This window comes from Pelmatolapia mariae, linkage group LG16_19 (genome assembly GCF_036321145.2).
Source record: "Pelmatolapia mariae isolate MD_Pm_ZW linkage group LG16_19, Pm_UMD_F_2, whole genome shotgun sequence".
Lineage (NCBI taxonomy): Eukaryota > Metazoa > Chordata > Actinopteri > Cichliformes > Cichlidae > Pelmatolapia > Pelmatolapia mariae.
Genome location: NC_086241.1, coordinates 11,845,419 through 11,865,469, shown reverse-complemented (window position 1 = coordinate 11,865,469; position 20,051 = coordinate 11,845,419). Strand labels below are relative to the sequence as shown.

General features: G+C 39.6%; 1 protein-coding gene across 6 annotated transcripts in view; it reads left to right on the top strand.

Annotated features, from left to right (window-relative positions):
* The first annotated feature begins 534 nt into the window (after nt 1–534).
* The window catches only part of epha3 (eph receptor A3), a 97,398-nt gene continuing 77,881 nt past the window's right edge, over nt 535–20,051 (top strand). For all 6 annotated transcript variants that reach the window (XM_063499588.1, XM_063499590.1, XM_063499589.1 and 3 more), the window contains exons 1-3: nt 535–679; nt 8,100–8,164; nt 17,400–18,060. In XM_063499588.1, the coding sequence (XP_063355658.1) occupies nt 586–679; nt 8,100–8,164; nt 17,400–18,060 (820 nt within the window). In that variant the 5' untranslated portion in view covers nt 535–585. The remainder of the gene's footprint in view (nt 680–8,099; nt 8,165–17,399; nt 18,061–20,051) is intronic.

Genomic DNA, 20,051 nt, shown 5'->3' with positions numbered 1-20,051 from the left:
AGTAGGGCCTTTAACCACAGACATTATGTTATGTTATGTTATTTATTTAATAAATAAAGTTTCTCATGGTGCTTATGTGGCTTTGTTTAAACACGGGCTCACGCTGAATTTTCATTCATAATAGTAACTGAGCCAAATGTAATCCATTATGACCAGATATTTTGGGAGAGCATAAACACTCTTTAAGTGTAAGGAAAGATTTGGTAAAAGAAAACATAGTGCAGACTGTTGTTTCTAGATAAACCCATAACGTTTATCTCAGCCCCTGCTCTCCATTCGAAGTGATTCATGTTACAGATTTCGGTGAAATAGACGATAAAATACGCTGAACTGCTGAATTCGTCATTCTCTTTTTTTCTTTTTTCTTTTTTTCTTTTTTAAAGACGCCTGTGGTAGAAATTCTAAAATGACCTGTGATGAACTTGAACGCTGTTTTGATGTCTGTTAAGACTCTGTAGGACCCAGCGGAAAACTCCTCCAACCGGAGGGAGACGGAGCAAGAGAGAGTGAGAAAGCTGAGTGGGGAGAAGACGTTCCCAGATTAGTCAGTGGCTTCATGGAGTTATGTGTCTCTGATCCGCCGCCATGGATTGCAATCCGCGATCACTCCTTTTCGTTTTACTTCTTTTGCTGTCCTGCGTTATCCCCGCGTTTCCCGTCTTCTATCCCCCCAATGAAGGTAAGGGAACTCAGGCTGCGGACATGTGTGTTTGTGTGTATGTGCGCACTTGTGTTTATGTATGAATGGTGCGCTACGGCACGTATCGCGGTCAGAGCTGTGCGCTCGTCGAGGGCTTACTGTCTAAATTATAGTCTCAAAAATCAAAGGACTATCTAGAGCGAATCACGGTGACACCGGACATCACCGACAAACTGGATCAGATCGCCAGCAGATAGTAATAATCAGAGAGTAAACTTGAATCCAAATCCGAACAAGCCAGACAAGGTAGCGCGATCTCCGATCATTTGGCTAAGAGGTCTTAATAGTTTTCAAATAGAGATGAATAAACTAAGTGATGTCGAGACAGCTCCCAAAGAAGCGTGAATATGGGACGAATGGATGTGAAGAAACTCCGATATTTGTATTTATATGAGATGTGCGTGTCTGTCTGTTTTACCCAAGAATCCATTTGGGGTAGACGCCCCAGTTACTGGGTAACTGTGAGCTTAACTCAGTTTTAAGGCAATAAATAGAATATGAGAATATTCGCATAGTGCGTAAAAACGTGGCTGCTTTTTTAAATGGTTTCGACTCGAATAAAGACTTAAAGTCTACCGTTGTGATCATGTAAATTTGCAGTTTCACGACTTTTTAAAAAGTTGCATTTAAAGCCGATTTCATGATAAATGAGCGACAAAGACGTTGCACTTTATCTCTCTTTAGGTCTTGGTCGCTTTCTAGGTGAATATAAGCTTGTGGCAGTATTTTGAAGCCGGGGCAGAAACAGGCTACGGTAGGCACGTCCACTCTCAGCACAGTCATTTATTTAAACATATGAAACTAAACTACAAACAATAAAGAAAGGGGAAAAAAACTTTACACAATAGAGGGAGGTTTGGTTTGAACTTTGTAAATTATTGGTTTACATCCTGACATCTTTAAAACTTTAACGTGTTCGGGTCAAAGTGTGTGCATGTGTGTGTGTTAAGCAGGGGCAGTAAATGCAAATGCACTCTGAGGATGAGCTCCAACCCTTAGCACTCCACAAGAGACAGAAAAAATGTAATTGAGTTTAGTTTTAATGTCCAGTTCTCTGTGGTTTATGTCACATCAAGTAAGGGATAATGTTTAAAGTTATTCTGGGTAAAAGTCCGAAAGAAAAAATGAAAAATGAGTCTGTAAATGTGAATAGAACCTATTAACACGATAGCCATCTAAATGGTGCTTTATGTGAATTATCAGCACACGCCAGCTCAAAGGTCTCAGTTTAGGATACCCAACAGTTTAAACCTTAATGGCGATAAAGTAATGGAATCCGTCCGTATACTGTAGATGTTGCAGTTTACACCACAGTAATTGAATGTTCAGAGACAAACCCACCCCGTGTAAACTTCCAGATTAAGGCTGATGTTGTTGGAGAAGTTTGGAAAGTTTTGGACGTTAGTTTGTAGGTCACGCCAAAGGATCTGTTTTATAATCCAACAATTATCAAACAAAAAGTTTCACTTGTCGCGCACTTAATAAATGAATTAATTAATCAGGCCAGTCACGTTTCAGTGGATTTTCTTCTGACCCTATAAGTTTTGTGATTTCTTTTAAGCCATCAAGCCTAAAATCGATGTTTTCTTAACGAAAAATGTTTGTGGAATGTAAACCATTCATTTAATGCTAAAAAAAAGACAGTGTCCCCCTTTTTTACGCACAGCATTTGGTGTCTGGGAAATATATCTCTTTAGTTGTTAACGCAATGCAAGAGAGCATACGATTTAATTTATGGTGTTTGACACGAAGGCATGGGTCGGGAAAATGTGCAGTTCTGTGGTGAAGCAAAAAAAATTAGAAAAGAGTCAAAGCCACCCAGGCCTAATGCAAATCCACATATAAGCATTTGATTGAAAAATAAGACTGGTGAAGTTTTAGTTTGGCTCACGATGGTAAAAAAATAAGCAAATACACATTGACCCTAAAAAAATACACAAAATTCCACTGGTACGAGTGTGCTAGTATTTTATTGTGCGTTTGGAGGAAAGGGAGAAAGTGAGACGACACAGAACGCGGAGTGAGTGGGGCGGGGGGATAGTTTAAGAGTTTAGGATAAACGTGTAATTTATACAAGTGAATATCAGAGAGAAAAGAAACGATGAGAAGACACACACACACACACATACACAAACAGATAAACTGACTAAACAGTTTGCATGTTAGTTGGAACAGGGAAAGTGTCAATACAATGAAGAAATCAGGCAATTACGTTCGCCCTCCAGAGTCATAAATCAGCCAGAGAGTGTCAGTATCGAGCTGCCTCGTCTATACAGCACATTGTATAGAAATTCATATAGACTTGTACACCACAAATATGAAGACGACAAAGACGTTTTGAATCACTTGAGCGCTGTTTCTCCGGTTCGGGTTAAAAGTTAAACAGATGGAAACACACGTCTGTTTTGGTCGACTTTGACAGTCCTCACGATGAAAGAGAACTCATATCGATCCTTCACCGGCATTAATTTCTACAAGTAACAAAGTAGAAAAAAACATAGTAATTTACTACAAACCTTAGAATGAGGTCCACACACATTTTTTTCCGTGACACAAAAGAAAATCAGAGGTATCATCACAGAGTATATATGCACTTAAAGGGCTTTCTTGGATCTTTCTTAATCTTTATTTAGATCATAAACTTTTTGCTTTAAAAATAAAGCAGACAATAAACACGCTGGAAAGCTGTACCAATTTTGAAAATACTGATTTTAATAAACATAATGTGACAAATCCGAAGACATTCTTTTTTCATCGTCTTTTACGTTGAACTGTAGGTCACTGTTTACACGACCGAAACATAACGTCACTTTTACTGGCTTTATTTTTTATTTCACGCCAATAAGTTGAAGGTGATAAAATCTACCCTGGCGCAGAGATTATAAAACAGTCCACTTGACCGTGGGGGGCTGTTTGTGCATTTAAAACTCGATGGCCATAAAAACATCTTCTGTGACTTCGTTGACGTCTTACTGTAGTTTATATAAGCTATCAGTAAATTAGGAAATGAATCAAGTGCGTTATAACAAGTAAAGAAAAAAAAAATCAGTAGAAAAGAAACCTCAAGTTTAAAAGGATTACGACAAACTTATGATGTTTTCCTCGCGTCTGTACTTCGTTGAATTTTCCGTCTCCGCACCGCACCTCAGCAAGCATTTTTATTTAATTTTACTGTGTGGTTTTCATTAGGTCTTAATGATCCCGTAAAACTTTAGGGAAAAGTTTAAGGAAATACAGAGAAACGCCTCAGTAATAGATTTCAGCGGAGAGGATTCATTTTCACTTTAAGAAGCCTTTGAGGAGACTTTGTGCTGATATTAGCTATCCGATATCGTTTAAATTCCCCATAATTAGAAGAAAAAATATCTAAAGTTTCGAAAGTCATTAGTTTCTATGCTGTGGTGCAGCATGTCCTTCTAGGTGGTGTAATGCTGGCTCGCTGCGGGACGTCCGGAGGCCTCTGGTATTTTTAGTCGGCGTTAGGGAGGCTTGGCCCGGAGAGCCCGGCTCAGCAGTCCCGCTGGGGCTGATGTGCGTCTCAGAGCGATAGTACTTTTCAGAGGGGATGGAAATGTGCGCAGACGCAAAATACCCCTCACTCCCGTCCCCATGTATTCTAAATGCCTATATTTATATGTGTATGCTGACCGAAGGGTGTCATCCTCATTTTAACGTTTCATCTTCAGAGTTAGGCGAAAAAATTCTGTATTTAGGGAGGCTACATGTGTAGAGATACAGTACGTGGTCATGGTGTGCAGGAGTGCTCTATGCCTTTATGTGTGTAAATTATATGAGAAAGAAAGAAAGAAAGAATGAAACGAAAGAAAGAAAGAGAGAAATGGGAGCAGAGGGGCTGGGCAAGCAGCAGCAACATCAGACAGAGCGACTCTGCTCTTGAATAATTCATAATGGGAGGTGAACACTTCACCCTTTAACACAGACACAAGTCGCCTTGCTTTGCCTGCACTGCGGCCTGCCAACCTTCAGATGCATGGAACCAGGCTGCAAAGCATCATCCACTCTGTCAAATGGCAGATATTGATAGATAAGGACATGTGTTCTATTCTATTCTATTATGGAGGAAGCTGATTCTTTGGTCATGCCCCTCTCTTTAGTCTCTGACTGACTGACTCTTCTTTCTCCCCTCTAACATCAGCTGTGAAATATGTGGCTGAAGTGGAGGACTATTTCATGAGATTTTGTGTTGTACAGTTATTATTTTCATCTGAGCCGTTACTCATGGTAACACTGGCATCAGAAAAAGTACCCTTTCTTGCTTTCTTTGCTACAGTGTTCAACACACAATATGCCAAGCGATATAGGTCACCAGCAAGTGAAAAAAGGATGTCTTCCATTCCTCGGGGCTAGGGTTATGAGTGTGGGCGTTTGATGGTGACCTTAGTTTGCTTTATATATTGATTCACCTGTTTCTACCTCTGTGATGTTTTGCTCCCTCCCAGACAGGCTGGCTGAGTTTGCTATTAATACTCGTAGTTCCCGTTTAGAGGCACTCCCTGTTGGGGCAGGGGCTATATGCTTGGCTGACGCTAGCTTGCTAACTGACTGTGTGTGTGTGTGTGTGAGAGAGAGAGAGAGATTGAGCGAGAGAGTAAAAAGACTGTCAGCAAATGTTGGTGTGTGCACTTGTGTTTGCTTGAATGCGCATGTGTGAGAAAAACTGCACGTTTTGGTCAGGTTCTACAAAAAATGAATGCATACAGTAGATGTGCATGTCCATGTCCAACTACATCATGTGCTTGCAAACGCTTTCCTTTGGAGGATTTCATGTGTTGGCATCATTTGACTACCTCTCAGTATATAGCTTTTTTTGTGTTTCAGAGTATCTCAGTTCTTCTTGCTTCTTAGTTGAGGATGCGTCCTTTGTGTTTGTTGTGCTTTGCATGTATTTGTGAGTGTACATGCATTTGTGCGCATGTGTGGGTTCTGATTTCTTCAGCCAAGTGCAGCTGGAGGGGGCTTTTTACTCCTGCGATACGAGAGCTGTCTAATTTTCTGCTCTCAAATTCCCTCACTCGGCTCAATTTGAGTGTTGGGCTCGGCTCGTTGAGAAATGTAAATTGGAAGCAATGGCCCTGGATGCTGAGCTGCTATTATCTGACATGAACAGATAGCTTCATTAGACTCTAATATGAATGTGTCCACTGCCACTCAACTGGCTCAGCAGTTTAGCATGACTGCAGCTCAGGTGAACATCTATTGTGTTTTGAGTCCAGAATAATAAATCTAGGTGTTTGTGTCTTCCTTTCTATGCTTCATTTTTAAGGTCCTTTTATGCCACATTGGCTGATGTTTACCTGATAAGTCTGAAACAAAGAATCACTTCCTTCTCAAACCTTTTCTGTAGTACAAAACAACGATTCATTCACAGAGAAGTGAGATCGCTTCTTCTTGCAAATTTAGATCCCGGTGCTTGACAGGGGTAGATTGTGTTTGACTTAAAAGGCTTCCCTGTGAGCCAGCGGTCCATCATGACTTGATACATACTTGATATGTGGACATTCTTGCTTACTGAAGCCTTGCACAGGAGAATGAAGGAAGAATGCATTCTTCATATTCTCACAGTGAATAGAGTTACAGCTGTAGGGCCTCTACTGCACTGCTGCTTCACTTTGCTGTATGTGTCCACTTGCATTGCTAAGTGTTTGCTACTTGTTTGAGTGTTCAGAGCTGTCGACTGCTTTGCTCTCAACGGGATAAGTAAAAAGAGGCTGAGTCAGTGTTGCTGGAACTGATGAAGTGTATTGCTCTTTTTTTCTTTATAATAAATGGTTGTCTGTCCTTTACTTTTTTACCCAATTCACATAATCCTAAGCTACATTTTCTATTGCGCAGTAACATATTAAAAGTATAATGTGTCCCAATTTAGCCCACTGTAGGTTTATGTGCTTTTTTTCTCCACCATACCATTGCTTGTCATAAACATTATATTTAAGCATCCTATTTTTCCTCGGTACTGTTTGAAAAACAGGACTAAAAGGGATTAACTGTAAATAATTTACGTCATGAACAACACCAAAATCTTTTTGTGTATTTTATTCTAACTACATAAATCGTTGTTTGAGGTGAGAGCACTCAAAAGCTTTATTAGCTATTGTCTGAGCTTTGTGTCGCTAGACAGAATCTATTGCCAAATTGCTCGTGACAGTTTGGTTGCTGAAGTGGGGCATCCTTTGAGCATAAAGCTGCCTTCACATTCCTCACTCCATGTGTCATGACCCATGCTGACAGTTGTATTCAATGACAATTATTCACTCCACAGCCAAGTGTATACACTAAGAATAGAAAATGCTTCAGCTCCTTTTAAGATACTCTGTGTCAGAGTCAATTTGGCCATCACATCTACTATTCGCAAGTGTACTTCTAATTATGGTCTGTGGAGGTAGGCAATGAAAGCGCTTTCACAAGTAATTTGTGACTTCAAAACTGCTGCACAACTGACATAGTTATTAGTTCGGTCCCTTAAATTCCATAATTTGAATCCTGTTTTGCTAAGCCAGAGCCTGCACTTGCATGATTAAACCACTGAAGCTCCTTGTCTTATTTGTCCTCAGTCATATTTCCTCTATTAGACATGGATCCCCTTCTGCTGCTTGATGTCTGTTTGAAAAGAACAAATTTCTGGCAGTAGACACACTTAAAACTGTTTTTTCCATTCATTCTGGATTGGATTTATATTTTGATTTCAGTGTGGCCAATTGAATTTCGGACCACCTCTGAAACCGGTGATTGCATTTGAATTTAGATCCAATAGAGTTTTGCTTCACCTGGTTACACTCTATTTTCCATGGATATGTGTGTGGGTCGGTAGAATGGGGGTCAGACGGGTCAAAAGAAAAGTCTTTAAAAAAAGAAAGGGAAAAAAAGGAAAAAAGACATCTGGTGCTTTTTGAAAAACTGACTGTACTTTAGTTCAGTACCTTTTCAGGATATTTTCATTGTTTGCCCAGTGAAGTTTTGCTTTGATGCCATACAAAGCAAGGATACAAAGCCTACTTTATTCACTTACCTTCAGAACAAGGATGTGTTGGAAAAGTGAGGGCATTTTGACCAGTCTTTACTTTCTCCTCTCTTCCAAGAGCCCCTTAAGTGTTAAGACTTAGTTTTAGAGTTAAACCGGTGTAGGGACGGGTAGGCTAAGGGTCTGGGGAATGGGTTATATCAATGAATGTCCTCACAAAGACATCAGTACAAGTACTTGTGGTTGTGTGTATGTGCATATGTCTGTGTGTGCGTGGGGGGGCAGCTGAGTAAATAGAGTCATGATCAGTGCTTGAGGTTGGTGAATCCTCCTGTGGGATTAGATAAAGGCTAATTGGGGCTAACAAGGGCTAGACACTCATGTGTTTTCTTTGTTTTTTCTCTCTCTTCCTCACCACAGTCAACCTGTTAGACTCAAAAGCAAGCCAAGGGGAGTTAGGATGGATTTCCTACCCATCGCATGGGGTGAGTATCTTCCATCTCTATATTTACCCACATCATGCCTGAATATGTTTGCATTTAGGAGACAGATCCAATAACATGAATTGAATGTCAGCTTCAACCGTGAAATCAGCTTTTTCAGATTTTTGTGGTTCTCACTATGCCATGTTGAAACAATCATCCAATGAAGATTAACCCACTTTTTAGGCATTTTGTTCATTTTTTTATCTAGCAGGTTAAAGTATTCAGAGCTTACCATACAATCATACTGCCTGTATATGTGTTTGTGTTTTTGAATATATGTATGTATAAGTAAAGATTAAACATAAAAAAGCATACATTTTGGACTTTTGGTCCAAAAACATCTGCATAAGAATTCCAGATTTACTTCCAGCTTCCCATTAACAACTCAGATAGCGTTTAACAGGAAATTCCATCAAAAGTTGACTTGTTGCACAATGTGATATTGCCATGTTAGTATTGTTCCTACAGTATCTTAAATAATGGTGTTAAATGGCCATCACTGACTAGACACACTGTTCTCATGTCATTCTTTTGTTACCTTTGTTCCAGAAATCATTTATAACATTGGTTAACCTTGCAAAGGGGTTTATATTAACCCAAATCGTGTTTTTTGTTTCCTTAACCTCAAGTAGTTTTGGTGATTAAACCAAACAAATTATATCTCAGTTAGCAGGCCTAAACACTGGTCAATGACCCCATGATAACTAGCGGTCACTTGGAAAAAATGTTCATTCCCTGACTGACTGGCGAACGGTTGTGAGATGTAGCTTTGTGTTGTTTTGTGAAATTGGTCATGAACAGTGATGCACTGAAAAGGTTCTTGTGATTGCTTTGATCGCTACCACATTGGCGCGGATGCCAGTAGTTTCTTTGGAAGATGATGAGTTGTCTGCAAAAAATGCACCAATTGCTTGCTGAGAGGTTATGGAATTGTGAACAGTGCAACTTAATCGAAAATGGAGATGGTGTTCTCTGTTTCCAGTTTGTGTTGCACTTTTTTATGTCTCACTATCACTCTGTGGTTACTTAGTGAGTGTTTGCGGACAAGTTTCAAGTTTCGTTGCAAACGATGGGCAGTTGTGTCATACTGCTAGTCACTAAAGCAATCGCAAGGAAGTTTTTAGAGCACCCTTTTTGCGACCGATTTCAATCAGTCAGCAACTGCTTGCCATCCGGTCGGGGAATATATATTTATCCATAGTGACCTGCAGGTTGACAAAGGGGTCATGTATCAACCTCTAGGCCTGTGTTGCTGAAGCCTACACAAGTATTGTGTAAAATTAACAGAATGTGACTGAAAACAAGCAAAAACATTAACTTTATCTAAAAATATTAACTCAACTTTGACTTTCATAAACACATCTAGTGATAGTCCTGTGTTTTCATCTATTCATTTACCACAATGTCAACTCTATGTATTTTCTTCTATTGATAATACTTCTGCCCCACATGGCTAATGGTGCTAGTGTTTTATGGCCTTATTCTCAGAGTAGCACAGCTAGGAAATCACAGCAAGCTGATAGGTCAGTTCAATCAGTCGCCATGGACCAACATTAATTTATAGTCGTATAAACAACACCCACCCACATGGCAATATCAAGTAAACCTTTGATTTGCTAATCCATAATATGCAACACTTCATTTTGTCTGTCTTTCATTATATTACAGAAACTACTGTAACCTTTTATCAAGCATTTTTCCAAGTTTGTTTTATCCATTAATGCAATTGAAATTAACAGGAGCACAAAGAGGAATCATATTAATATTGTTTTTAGTATTAGTATTATTTCATTGGATGTAAAAAAAAAGCTCATATATCAGTCTCTGCTTCTAAAATCCTCCAATGGGCTCTCGTTCAGTGTTTATTTCTCCAACTAGTTAGACTTCTGTGCCTCTGAGCAAGCCCACTGTCTCTCTCACACACACACACACACACTCATTCACACATGCACACACACACTTCCTTCTTTCTCCTTTATTAAGTGTTAGAATTACTCCTTGGCAGTGGCTTAAGGTAATCCAGTCATTTGTTCCATTGAGCTGCCAAACCTTGTTTCTCTCGGCCATATACAGAGCTGGCACCAACAGAGCACTCGGTTTTTTCACGAGGTTCAACCACAATGAAAAAATTACCCAAAGGAAAAACTTAAGGTCCTTAAAATGTGTTTAGTCGAAAGACAATTGCAACCTACACAACAACTGCATGACCAGCTGACAGGCCAGATTGATGTTGTGTTGATAGAAATTATTCACATGTGAGCAGCTAGGGAAATACTCATTGATACGGCTATTTGATCCAGCGCTGGACACCAGAATTTTTGACAGAGGTTAGGCAATTTGTGCAACCATGTCTGTTTTACTTCAAGTTTTTTGCTTTGACCAAGTTCAGATGAAGAGCGTGTGGTTATATAATTCATAAAAATGCTGCAGGAATGTGAGTCAATGTCATTGTTAAATGAGAATAACTCCAGAGAGATAGAGAAGGGAATGGGGGGAGGATCAAAAAGAAGGAGACTGATAGAGGCAAAAGGGATGAAGAGCGAGGGGTGGGGAGAGGGAGACGGAAGCAGGGAGAGGAAAGGACAGGAAGGAATGAGGGAGAGAGAGTCACACACAGAGAGATATTGCTGATGATCAAGTCCTCAAGGTGAATCATCTGTAATTACTCACGTCATCCACTGACTGCGCTCCGATAAGCAGAGTGCCCTGAGAGACTCCTGCTCACAAATGATTTCTCATAATGTGGCAGTGGCACTGAGCCCTCACTCCCTCCCTTTCTCACGCACACACACATACACAGACAAACACTCATTCACATTGATGGAGAGGCCGTGGCTATTGGCCTACCGAGACACAACGTGCTCCGGTCAGAACAAATTAAGAGCTTAGCCTCCCCAGGATGTTCACTCCAGAGCCACCGACTGGACTGATGAGTGCATGAGTGTGTGTGTGCAAGTGTGTCTGTGTGCGTGTGATCCAGATATACAGTTATCTGTCTTGGAAGCTGGCTGATTGCTTAGCAGTGTCCAGGGGGCTTAGCCCATCACTAAAGAGTGTTAAAGATTACATTCTTGCATGCTTTGAAAGCATTCTTCAGCAACAAACCAACACCCTAGACACTGGCTGTGCATACAAAATAGAATTAATGGATAATTACAAACTAAAGTCCATTCTTCATAAGAAGGAAGAATACAATGTCCTTTCTGGTTGTACTTGGAACTTAGATTCATTGTTTTTCAAATAAATAAAGTCGCTGCAGCATTTAGACCCAAAGTGTTTACTACAAGTTATAGCTTAACTCTAGTTTGATTTTTTTCGGATCAAATGCCAAGTTTATGTCAGTTATTTGCTACATACTACATTTTTTATTATCAATGTGATATGAAACTAATCAGCAAAAAATAAAAAAGTTTAAAAACTATCTTTACAGTAAAACCGTTGCCTTGTAATTGTTTTTACATGGGTTCAACAGTCTACATTACTGTGTCAGACTTTAGTAAAAGCGCAGTAACATTTGTATTGTTGACGATAAAGAAGCTTGACATCTGTAGAATAAAAAGCCAGTGCTCACAGTATGTGAACTTTGCTTATAGTGTCTGGACTTGCACAAAAATTGAACCAAAACCCATTCACACCTCACATTCCAATTCTCAGGTCTGGAATGAGAGGGTGAGGTGACAGGCAAATAATAGCAGGGCTGATTATGCTTTGGGATCAGGCCCACCAGTCAGCCTACTCTTTCTCTCTCTCTATCTGTCTTCTTTCGTTTTTTGACAACTGCTGTTTCAGCTTCTTTAATCATCCAAGTGCTTAAAAGCCCCCGCGAACTGCGTCTACTTCATGTGCAAAATCAGCCTGACCAGATAAACTGCTTTAAAGAGAGAAAGAGAGCGAACCTATCCCTAAACAAGGATTAGTTTGGTAATGCAAGAGACCAGAGGTGAGGAGGAAGGGGGAGGGTAAAATGAGTTATTGTTACTTTCGTGTTCCTGAGATAAGTTGGCACAAATCCTGAGGAGTTTATGTTATTACATCCTATTAAAAATTGTATGCATTATACAACTGTACTGATAAGCACAGTCAAATTTTGTACTAAAGCTCCCTAAACTATGAAAATCTTAGACCTCAGTGTTACGAAAAAGCATTAGTAACAAGTAAACATATATTTTACCAGTGCAGTGAAGATCATGACATTTTTAAGACAAGCGTGTCTTAAAAAATGAAAAAAGTAAAGAAAAAGAACATTAAGAACTTTGAGAATTACAGTACTTGCATTTTTCTTTCTTGAGTACTGTTTAAATATAAATGAACAGCATTTGTGATTCAAGCATCCCCAAACAATTGCCATCAGCTAGTCTGTCCTTGAACAAAAAACAAACAATGATTAGTCAGGCAAAGCTCAGGGTTGCACATAAACAAGAGATGGGATGAAGACAAGGAGGGATAACATAAACATTCAGGTTTTCCTTTGGCCGGACAGAGTGATGAAATATCCTCTATTTGATCTGTTGCAGTTGTTGAGCCTGTAACCCCAAAGACCTCTGTGCTCTAAGCTTCTGGCCCAGCATTTGTTGCAGACACTCCGGCTTTTAGGATCACCCTCTCCAGCTGTAGAGATTTAACAGAACGTTGTAATTATTATTGTTTTTTTTTCCGTTCAGTAATCCAATATTACAAAATCACAAATAGCCAATTTTGGCAGATGAATAAATAAAGAGCTTATTTTAAAAGTAAAAACCAAAATGTGAACCATTCTGGTTTTGATTTTAACACCAAGTAATCGTTTTTCTCTCCCAAATTAAGTTGAAATAATTATCAAAATCTTTAAATAAAAAAATGTATTTTACATAACTTGATTAAACTGAATTCTGCACTATGTTATAAATTATCTAAACTATAACATAATGAAACATTTGCTATGTTAAGCTCTTGTTGAGCAAGTTAGACTTGTGATAAGAGCATGATTGAGCTTGTTTTCTTACACTTAACAAGACTTGCTTTTAATGTATTGCTGCCCTTTACAAGTCCATATACTGGCCCATTAACTACCATTGACTTGAGTGTCTTTGAAGTGGATAAACTGGTGTGCTGAGTCTGTGACTCAGAGATGTGCCTGTTGCTGTAGGTATGTCCAGAGCAGATCAAGTTACCACACTTCATTTTACTGTCCCTTTAGCTACTTCACCTACAGCACAGATCAGAGAAACCAGGGGCAAGATTACACTGAACTTTGTCCCAGCTGTGACCATCAGGGGTCAGGGTCAAAGGTCACGTGGACTGCTGTAGGGTCCTAGTGTTGTTATATATCAATTAGAGGGCAGGGGGATGGGAGTTACACCCTCAACCACTTGGAGAGAAACAAGGGTATAGCTGCTGACTTTAGATCTTTTTTTATCCTGACTGACATTCAGCGTTTCTTGTGTAGGTGGAAGAGCTTTCATGTATTGCAATGAGTGATTAATAGCAATATTAGTGGAAATGTTGGGTCTAGAAAAAAATTTAAGTAAATAATCTCAAGTTCTGCTTATTCATCCAAGATTGGAGTCTTGAACTTTGATCATCTGTCTCTGGTTTGCAACTTCCTTCTGGTCACTGTTGAAACTCATGGGTGCTGTGGTACACCTCCACTGAACCACACAGAATGTAACAATCAACTAAATACGGATAATGATGTTAACATATTCTCTATTTCTTCTTATTTCTTTTTTACTTCTGGTCTAAAGGACAGAGAGTTGTAACTTAGAAATAAAGTGAAGTGATTTAAGGTTAGACAAGTTAACTCCTATGATGTAATGATTAGGGACAATGATGGGGAGACATTTTTATCCCTCTCATTTACTTTGGCAGAAAGTTGCTGAAGCTGAGTCATATTCTCATATAGCCTACTTAATGCACACATGCGCAGGCACATACAGATATATACTGGATTTGATTTGAAAACCTTTCTGTGTTTGTGTTTGGCAAGCTTCTCAGTAAGACAGCTTACAGACTGCCATCAGTCATAGTTGCTTTAGATTAAGCCCAGTTTGGAGCATACTGGTCGAGTATAAAAAGGAATGACACAAAGCTAGTAGCTCACACTGAGATCTGCACTATTGAGAATAAACAGGATTCACACAAAGGCTGTCTCACTCCAAACTCATTACACAAAGAACTGATAGTTGAACAGGGCAGTCTGTTACCTCATTGTAAAGTACAGTAGGTAGTACCCCTACCTGAAGGGGTACTCTATGAGCCTAACTTGAAGAAGAAGTACAATGTCTCACTGGACTTGTCACCTGTTAAAAAAAAAGGAAAATGGAGGAGAAGGCTGTTTGCAGAATGGTAGAAGTTCATAAACTGCTATATTTCATTCCTGTTAAGTTCAATTTTATTTATATTAATGCCAAACCACAACAACAGTCACCCCAAGGGACTTTATATTGTAGGGTAAAGACCCTCCATTAATAGAAAGGAAACCCCAACAATTAGACGACCCCCTATGAGCAAGAAGTTGACGACAGTGGGAAGGCAAAACTCCCTTTTAACAGGAACAAACCTCTGGCAGAACCAGACTCAGGGAGGGATTGCCATCTGCTGCAACCTGTTAGGTGCGATGGGAGGGAGGACAAAAGACCCACTGAGAAAGAAATCCTGAGATTAATAGTAACCAATCTGGTATATTAAGTTGTGATAAAGACATAGTGAGTGAAAATAGGTGAGTAAAGAACAAACACTAGGCCTATTGCAGCGTAACATAGAACATTCAGGGTCACCTGATACAGCCCGAACTATAACCTTTATCCACAGTATGATCCTTTGTTAATCCTAAAAAAATGTATTTAAGGTATAAAAATTGAATAAACAACAACTGAAAAAATGTTGATGTTTTACATGACAAAACTGTAGTTTTTCATCCAATTTTTGGAAAATAACTGTTCTTCCACTGTAATATTGAATGATATATGCTGTATTATGGGATTAATATGCTACAATTTACTCATATGCAGTATGGTTCTATCCTCAGCTTTAATCTTTTTTGTTGCCGTTCTTAGCACCTTCACTAGCACAAGTCACCCAATTTCATGTATTTTTAGACAGAACGCAAACATCTGTCACTTCTCTTTAAAGCAGGTCGCCACAAAAAAAAGTTAAATTACTGGTTGAACTCTCCTGGCAGAAACACGTTGCTTTAACCATGACAAAAAGCACACATCTATATAAAGGACAAGCATAATAGGATATATTATTATTCTTATGTTCACGGAAGTCTATTATCTTGTAAAATTTAATGTCAGCAAAATCATTAATCAAAGTGGCAGTCCTTGCCTTCACTTTACTTTTTGTTATGTCAAAGTCTTTCAACATAGCTTTTTGCATGTCATCACATCATTTTTATGCTTCTGTTTAAAGTCGTGCTCTTACACCTTTGAGTAAAGCAAGGTGAAATGTTAAGTTTAGCTTTACCTCTCTATATTTAGTCCCACTCACTCCTGCAGACATTTCCCTGTTATTGTTAGACCTCCAAAGAGCTAGGACTACTGGCTGATGAATGACGTGATACCAAAGACAGGGTGATGGGGGAGACTAAACACCAAAGGAGTATCGGCCCTCAGTTTTCATTTCACTTTATCTCCTGCTTTCTTCTTTTTCCTTTTTTTTAGCGCTTTCCTTTATTTCCTCTTGTTTTCTCTCCCCTGTCCTCCTCATTCTCTCGCTCTCAGGGGTGTTTCATTAACTTTGCCGTGAGATGAAAAGTGAGTGGCTATCCCTCAGCCTGAGAGCCTCTTGAACATCAGACATTCATACATATGCTTTACACCCGCAAACCCCCACACACAGGCAGACAAAAACATGTAACAGAGAACCAACTCCTTCTTAGCTCGTCATTAATTTCTGAGTTCAGCTGAAGGCACCTGCTGTGTTTGCCTGCTATGAGACTTTAAACACTTCACATGAACTTTATGTGAGTGCGTGTGTGGGTTTATGTTACCATTAATGCTTGTGTGTGAAAGGAGCAATAATTTAGGTTCCAGTTACCACAAAATTCTTTCTCTGTATATCTCTCTGTCTCTGAAGAAAGTGCTGCTCATTTAGACACACATGCATTCTGGATTTCACCATGAGAAAATATACACAAAAGCATCCATTTACGCCCATTTGTTCTAATGACTGCCATTTCAGCCACTATGAGCCCGCTATTTCAGGTGTTTGTCCATTCATCATCACTCCGATTCAGCGTTGATTTGCCGGGACAGCAAAGCCAAAGCACATGATCAATGAGTCTACCCGCTGTGTTGAATTCAAAAGGAATGACCCCACTTTCTTTTTCTCCTCTCCTCTCTCTTTGCTTTCTCCCAGTGGAGGGAAAATGTAAGATAGACACAAACGTTCCTGGTATACACTCTCATCTGTCTATACGTCGTAGCTCCTTTTGTTTCATAGTGGATTCAGCACGTTTCCTTTAGTAGAAGTAGTACTGTGATGCAAATAACCAAGACTGCAGCTTGAAAGTCCTCACTTTTAGAGAAAAACATTTTAGTATAAGGGTGGAAAAAAGAAACACTATGAGATTTTGTTAATATTTAACATTTATTAAGCTGCCTCACACAAATTTAAAAAAGATTGAAGATCACATTTTCTAGCTTTTTTTCTTGACGATATTTTCAGAGCCTTCTAATGTAGAAAATTTGGCAAAGCCAGCAAGTTTGCTTTTAATTAATTTCAACAATTTACAAGAGATCTGGTAGTGTGATTTTTCACCCTTAAGTGTTTATTAGATGCTTAGTATTCAGCAAGAATGTTTCTGGATCTAAATAATTCATCCCTAAATGCTTACAGGGTGGAGATAACTTTATTTTTTCTCTGCTATCTTCCCCTCCTTTCCTCTTATTCCTCCTTCTTTGACTGCAAATTCTCACTTTCCTCATTTGTTCTGTCTTTAACTCACCCCATTCCCTTTACTCCCTTTGCTTCTCTTTTGACCCCAAACTTCCCAATCCCCTTGCTTTCCTTTTTTAAATCTAATATATTTTCACTTGATCCTTTTCATTCCTCATAAAAAAAAATCTGTCTTTCCTGTATCTACGCTTCTTCTACTTTTCCTTCTGTTGCATCCATTCCTTGTTATTTATCGCGCTCAATCTTTAAATCTACCTCCTCCCCTTTTTTCTGTATTTGGTCTCTCTTGTCTATTACTCTTCCTTGTCTTCCTCTGTTTCTCCCTTCGACCTTTCCTTGTCTCTATTTTTTCCAGTGGGAGGAGATCAGTGGGGTGGATGAGCACTACACTCCCATCAGGACCTTTCAGGTCTGCAATGTGATGGACTACAGCCAGAACAACTGGCTTCGGACCAACTGGATCCCTCGCCAATCTGCTCAGAAGATCTATGTGGAGCTGAAGTTCACACTGAGGGACTGCAACTCAATCCCGTTGGTACTGGGCACCTGCAAGGAGACATTCAACCTCCTCTACCTAGAGGCAGATGATGACCAGGGCAGCCACTTCCAAGAGCATCAGTTCTCCAAGATTGATACCATTGCTGCTGATGAGAGTTTTACTCAAACTGACCTTGGAGATCGCATTCTCAAGCTCAATACTGAGGTACGCGAGGTGGGTCCCATGACCAAGAAGGGTTTCTACCTCGCATTCCAGGACGTGGGCGCCTGTGTAGCTTTAGTGTCAGTAAGGGTTTACTTCAAGAAGTGCCCACACACTGTGAGGAATCTTGCCTCTTTCCCTGATACTGTGCCCATGGACTCCCAGTCACTGGTGGAAGTCAAAGGCTCATGCGTCAATCACTCCAAAGAGGAAGAGCCTCCTCGAATGTACTGTAGCACAGAAGGGGAGTGGCTTGTGCCTATTGGGAAGTGTCTGTGTAACCCAGGATATGAGGAGAGAAGCAGCACCTGCCAAAGTAAGAAACATATTTTTTTTGCAACTATTTCTCAACAGTACTCTCACACATGCCTTGCCATGCATTGATTCTGCATGTATAAATGCACGTGTCACTTCTCTTGTACACATATCCCTTATTTGAACCTTTGGCCTAAACAAGCAGATTTTTTTAAAGCTGTAAAAGTAAACAGTGTGGTATCAGGACTCTCACGCTTCATATCTGTCAGCCCAGAAGGTTTAATGTCAAATGCACTCTCTGTGTGCATGTGTGTATGCATTGTTTATGTGAGCTCTTCAAACTAACCCCAAATTCCCAGGGTGCTAGGTGATTGGTCGGTAGTTATACGTGCATATTCCCATACATGTGAGTAGAGTGTTGTCCAGGTCCAGGGTGCAGCATATAGAGGTTCAATAGTAATTTTCTCTGTGACACATCATTAGCTATGGGAAGATTTTAACCAGAGCAGAAAGATGGGACTGATAACACAGAAGAAAGGAGTGGGCTGGAGTGGATGGTGAATGATGGGATAGCTGCGGTGATGGTTGTGGGTGTTGGTGAAGGTAGCAATGAGTAGTCATTTGATGTGGTTTCAAAAGTATGCAAATCCGCATGCCTAAAATTGCCTTTCATGTCCTGACCAACAGGACTGGTCTTCCGTACTATCGTCACACATGTTATGCAGGGGACTATTTTTTGTTGCTGCTGGATGGTTTTTAAAGTGAGCTTGTCAGAATGATTGCAGTGATACTTTGGCTGCTAGAGTTAAAGAGCTGTGCTTGGCCAGTGGGGTGACACCTTGCTCTGCAACACATCTCTACATGAGAGTTTAAAGTATAGTAGACAACATGTAAAATGCCTCTGATTGTTGTCGTTCCTCCTCACATCATTTTGCCTAAACAACTTTGTCAAAAGAAGTAAAGTTATCCATTTTGGGATAAAAAGGGATTAGCATAAAAAAATGAAAATAACAAAGTCTTCAATATCCATGGTGTAATGCATCATAAACTTCCCAAACATATATATTTGGATCTGGGTTTTAAATCTCGTAGACATGTACACAGATAGGACATCATTACACCACTTTACACAAAATTAAATTTCCTCTGTTTTGCTTCTGTGGCTGCTATAACAGCTTTCATCAATTACACTCACAGTACTTCATCGGTGTTTCCATGCATAAAAAAAAGAAGAAGTAGAAAGTGGTCTCTGGTGTGAACAATACAATGCAGATGTGTTCAGTTCATATAAATGTAAATGCCACTATGGATATGATTACATTATATTACATTTATACATTTTTGTTTGACCATACAAAATATAAAACTGTTCATAGTGGCAAACAAGACCAAAGTTAGCTGAAGGTTGCTCTATGATGCTCTATATCTGCTCCTCTTTACTTATTTTCTGTGAGATCTTCTCTGCTTAAGAAGCCAGACACAGCATCCATCTGAAAGCAGCCACCCCTGCACTGCGGCTGTCCCAGAATGACTTTAAAGTTAAAACGGTGTTGAAGTTTCTGAAAAGGAAATCCGTCTTTAGCATTCTAGGTTATTATAGCGGGTCCCAAATGGTCCCTTGTTCATCAGTTCTCTCTTTTCCAGAGCCATGCCCAGTGTTAATTAAAGATCAAAGATGGTCTCCCAGGTCAAGCCCCTGCTGTCAGGGCCAGGGGGAAGTGCTTTTTTTTTTCTGTTGCTGTGAACTCCAGGCCAACCTGTCTAACTGTACAGATAGGAGGGAAAACTTTTTCCACACTTGTCAGTATATTTTTCTGAATTTACTAGTTAAAAGCCAATGGTATCTACTGCTGAACCCCTTTGTCCCCAGTGATTAACATCTTCAGAGTGATTAGAATTTCTCCCAAGTGTCACCTGTGATTTTCATTTTTGCATTCCATTTATTTTGGTTTTGTTTTTCCAGCTGTCATTTTTAAATTACACGGAAAAAGTGTAATTTTTCATTTATACCTTTCTTATTTTTCTGCTTCTTGTCCCTATATTTGAAAGAGT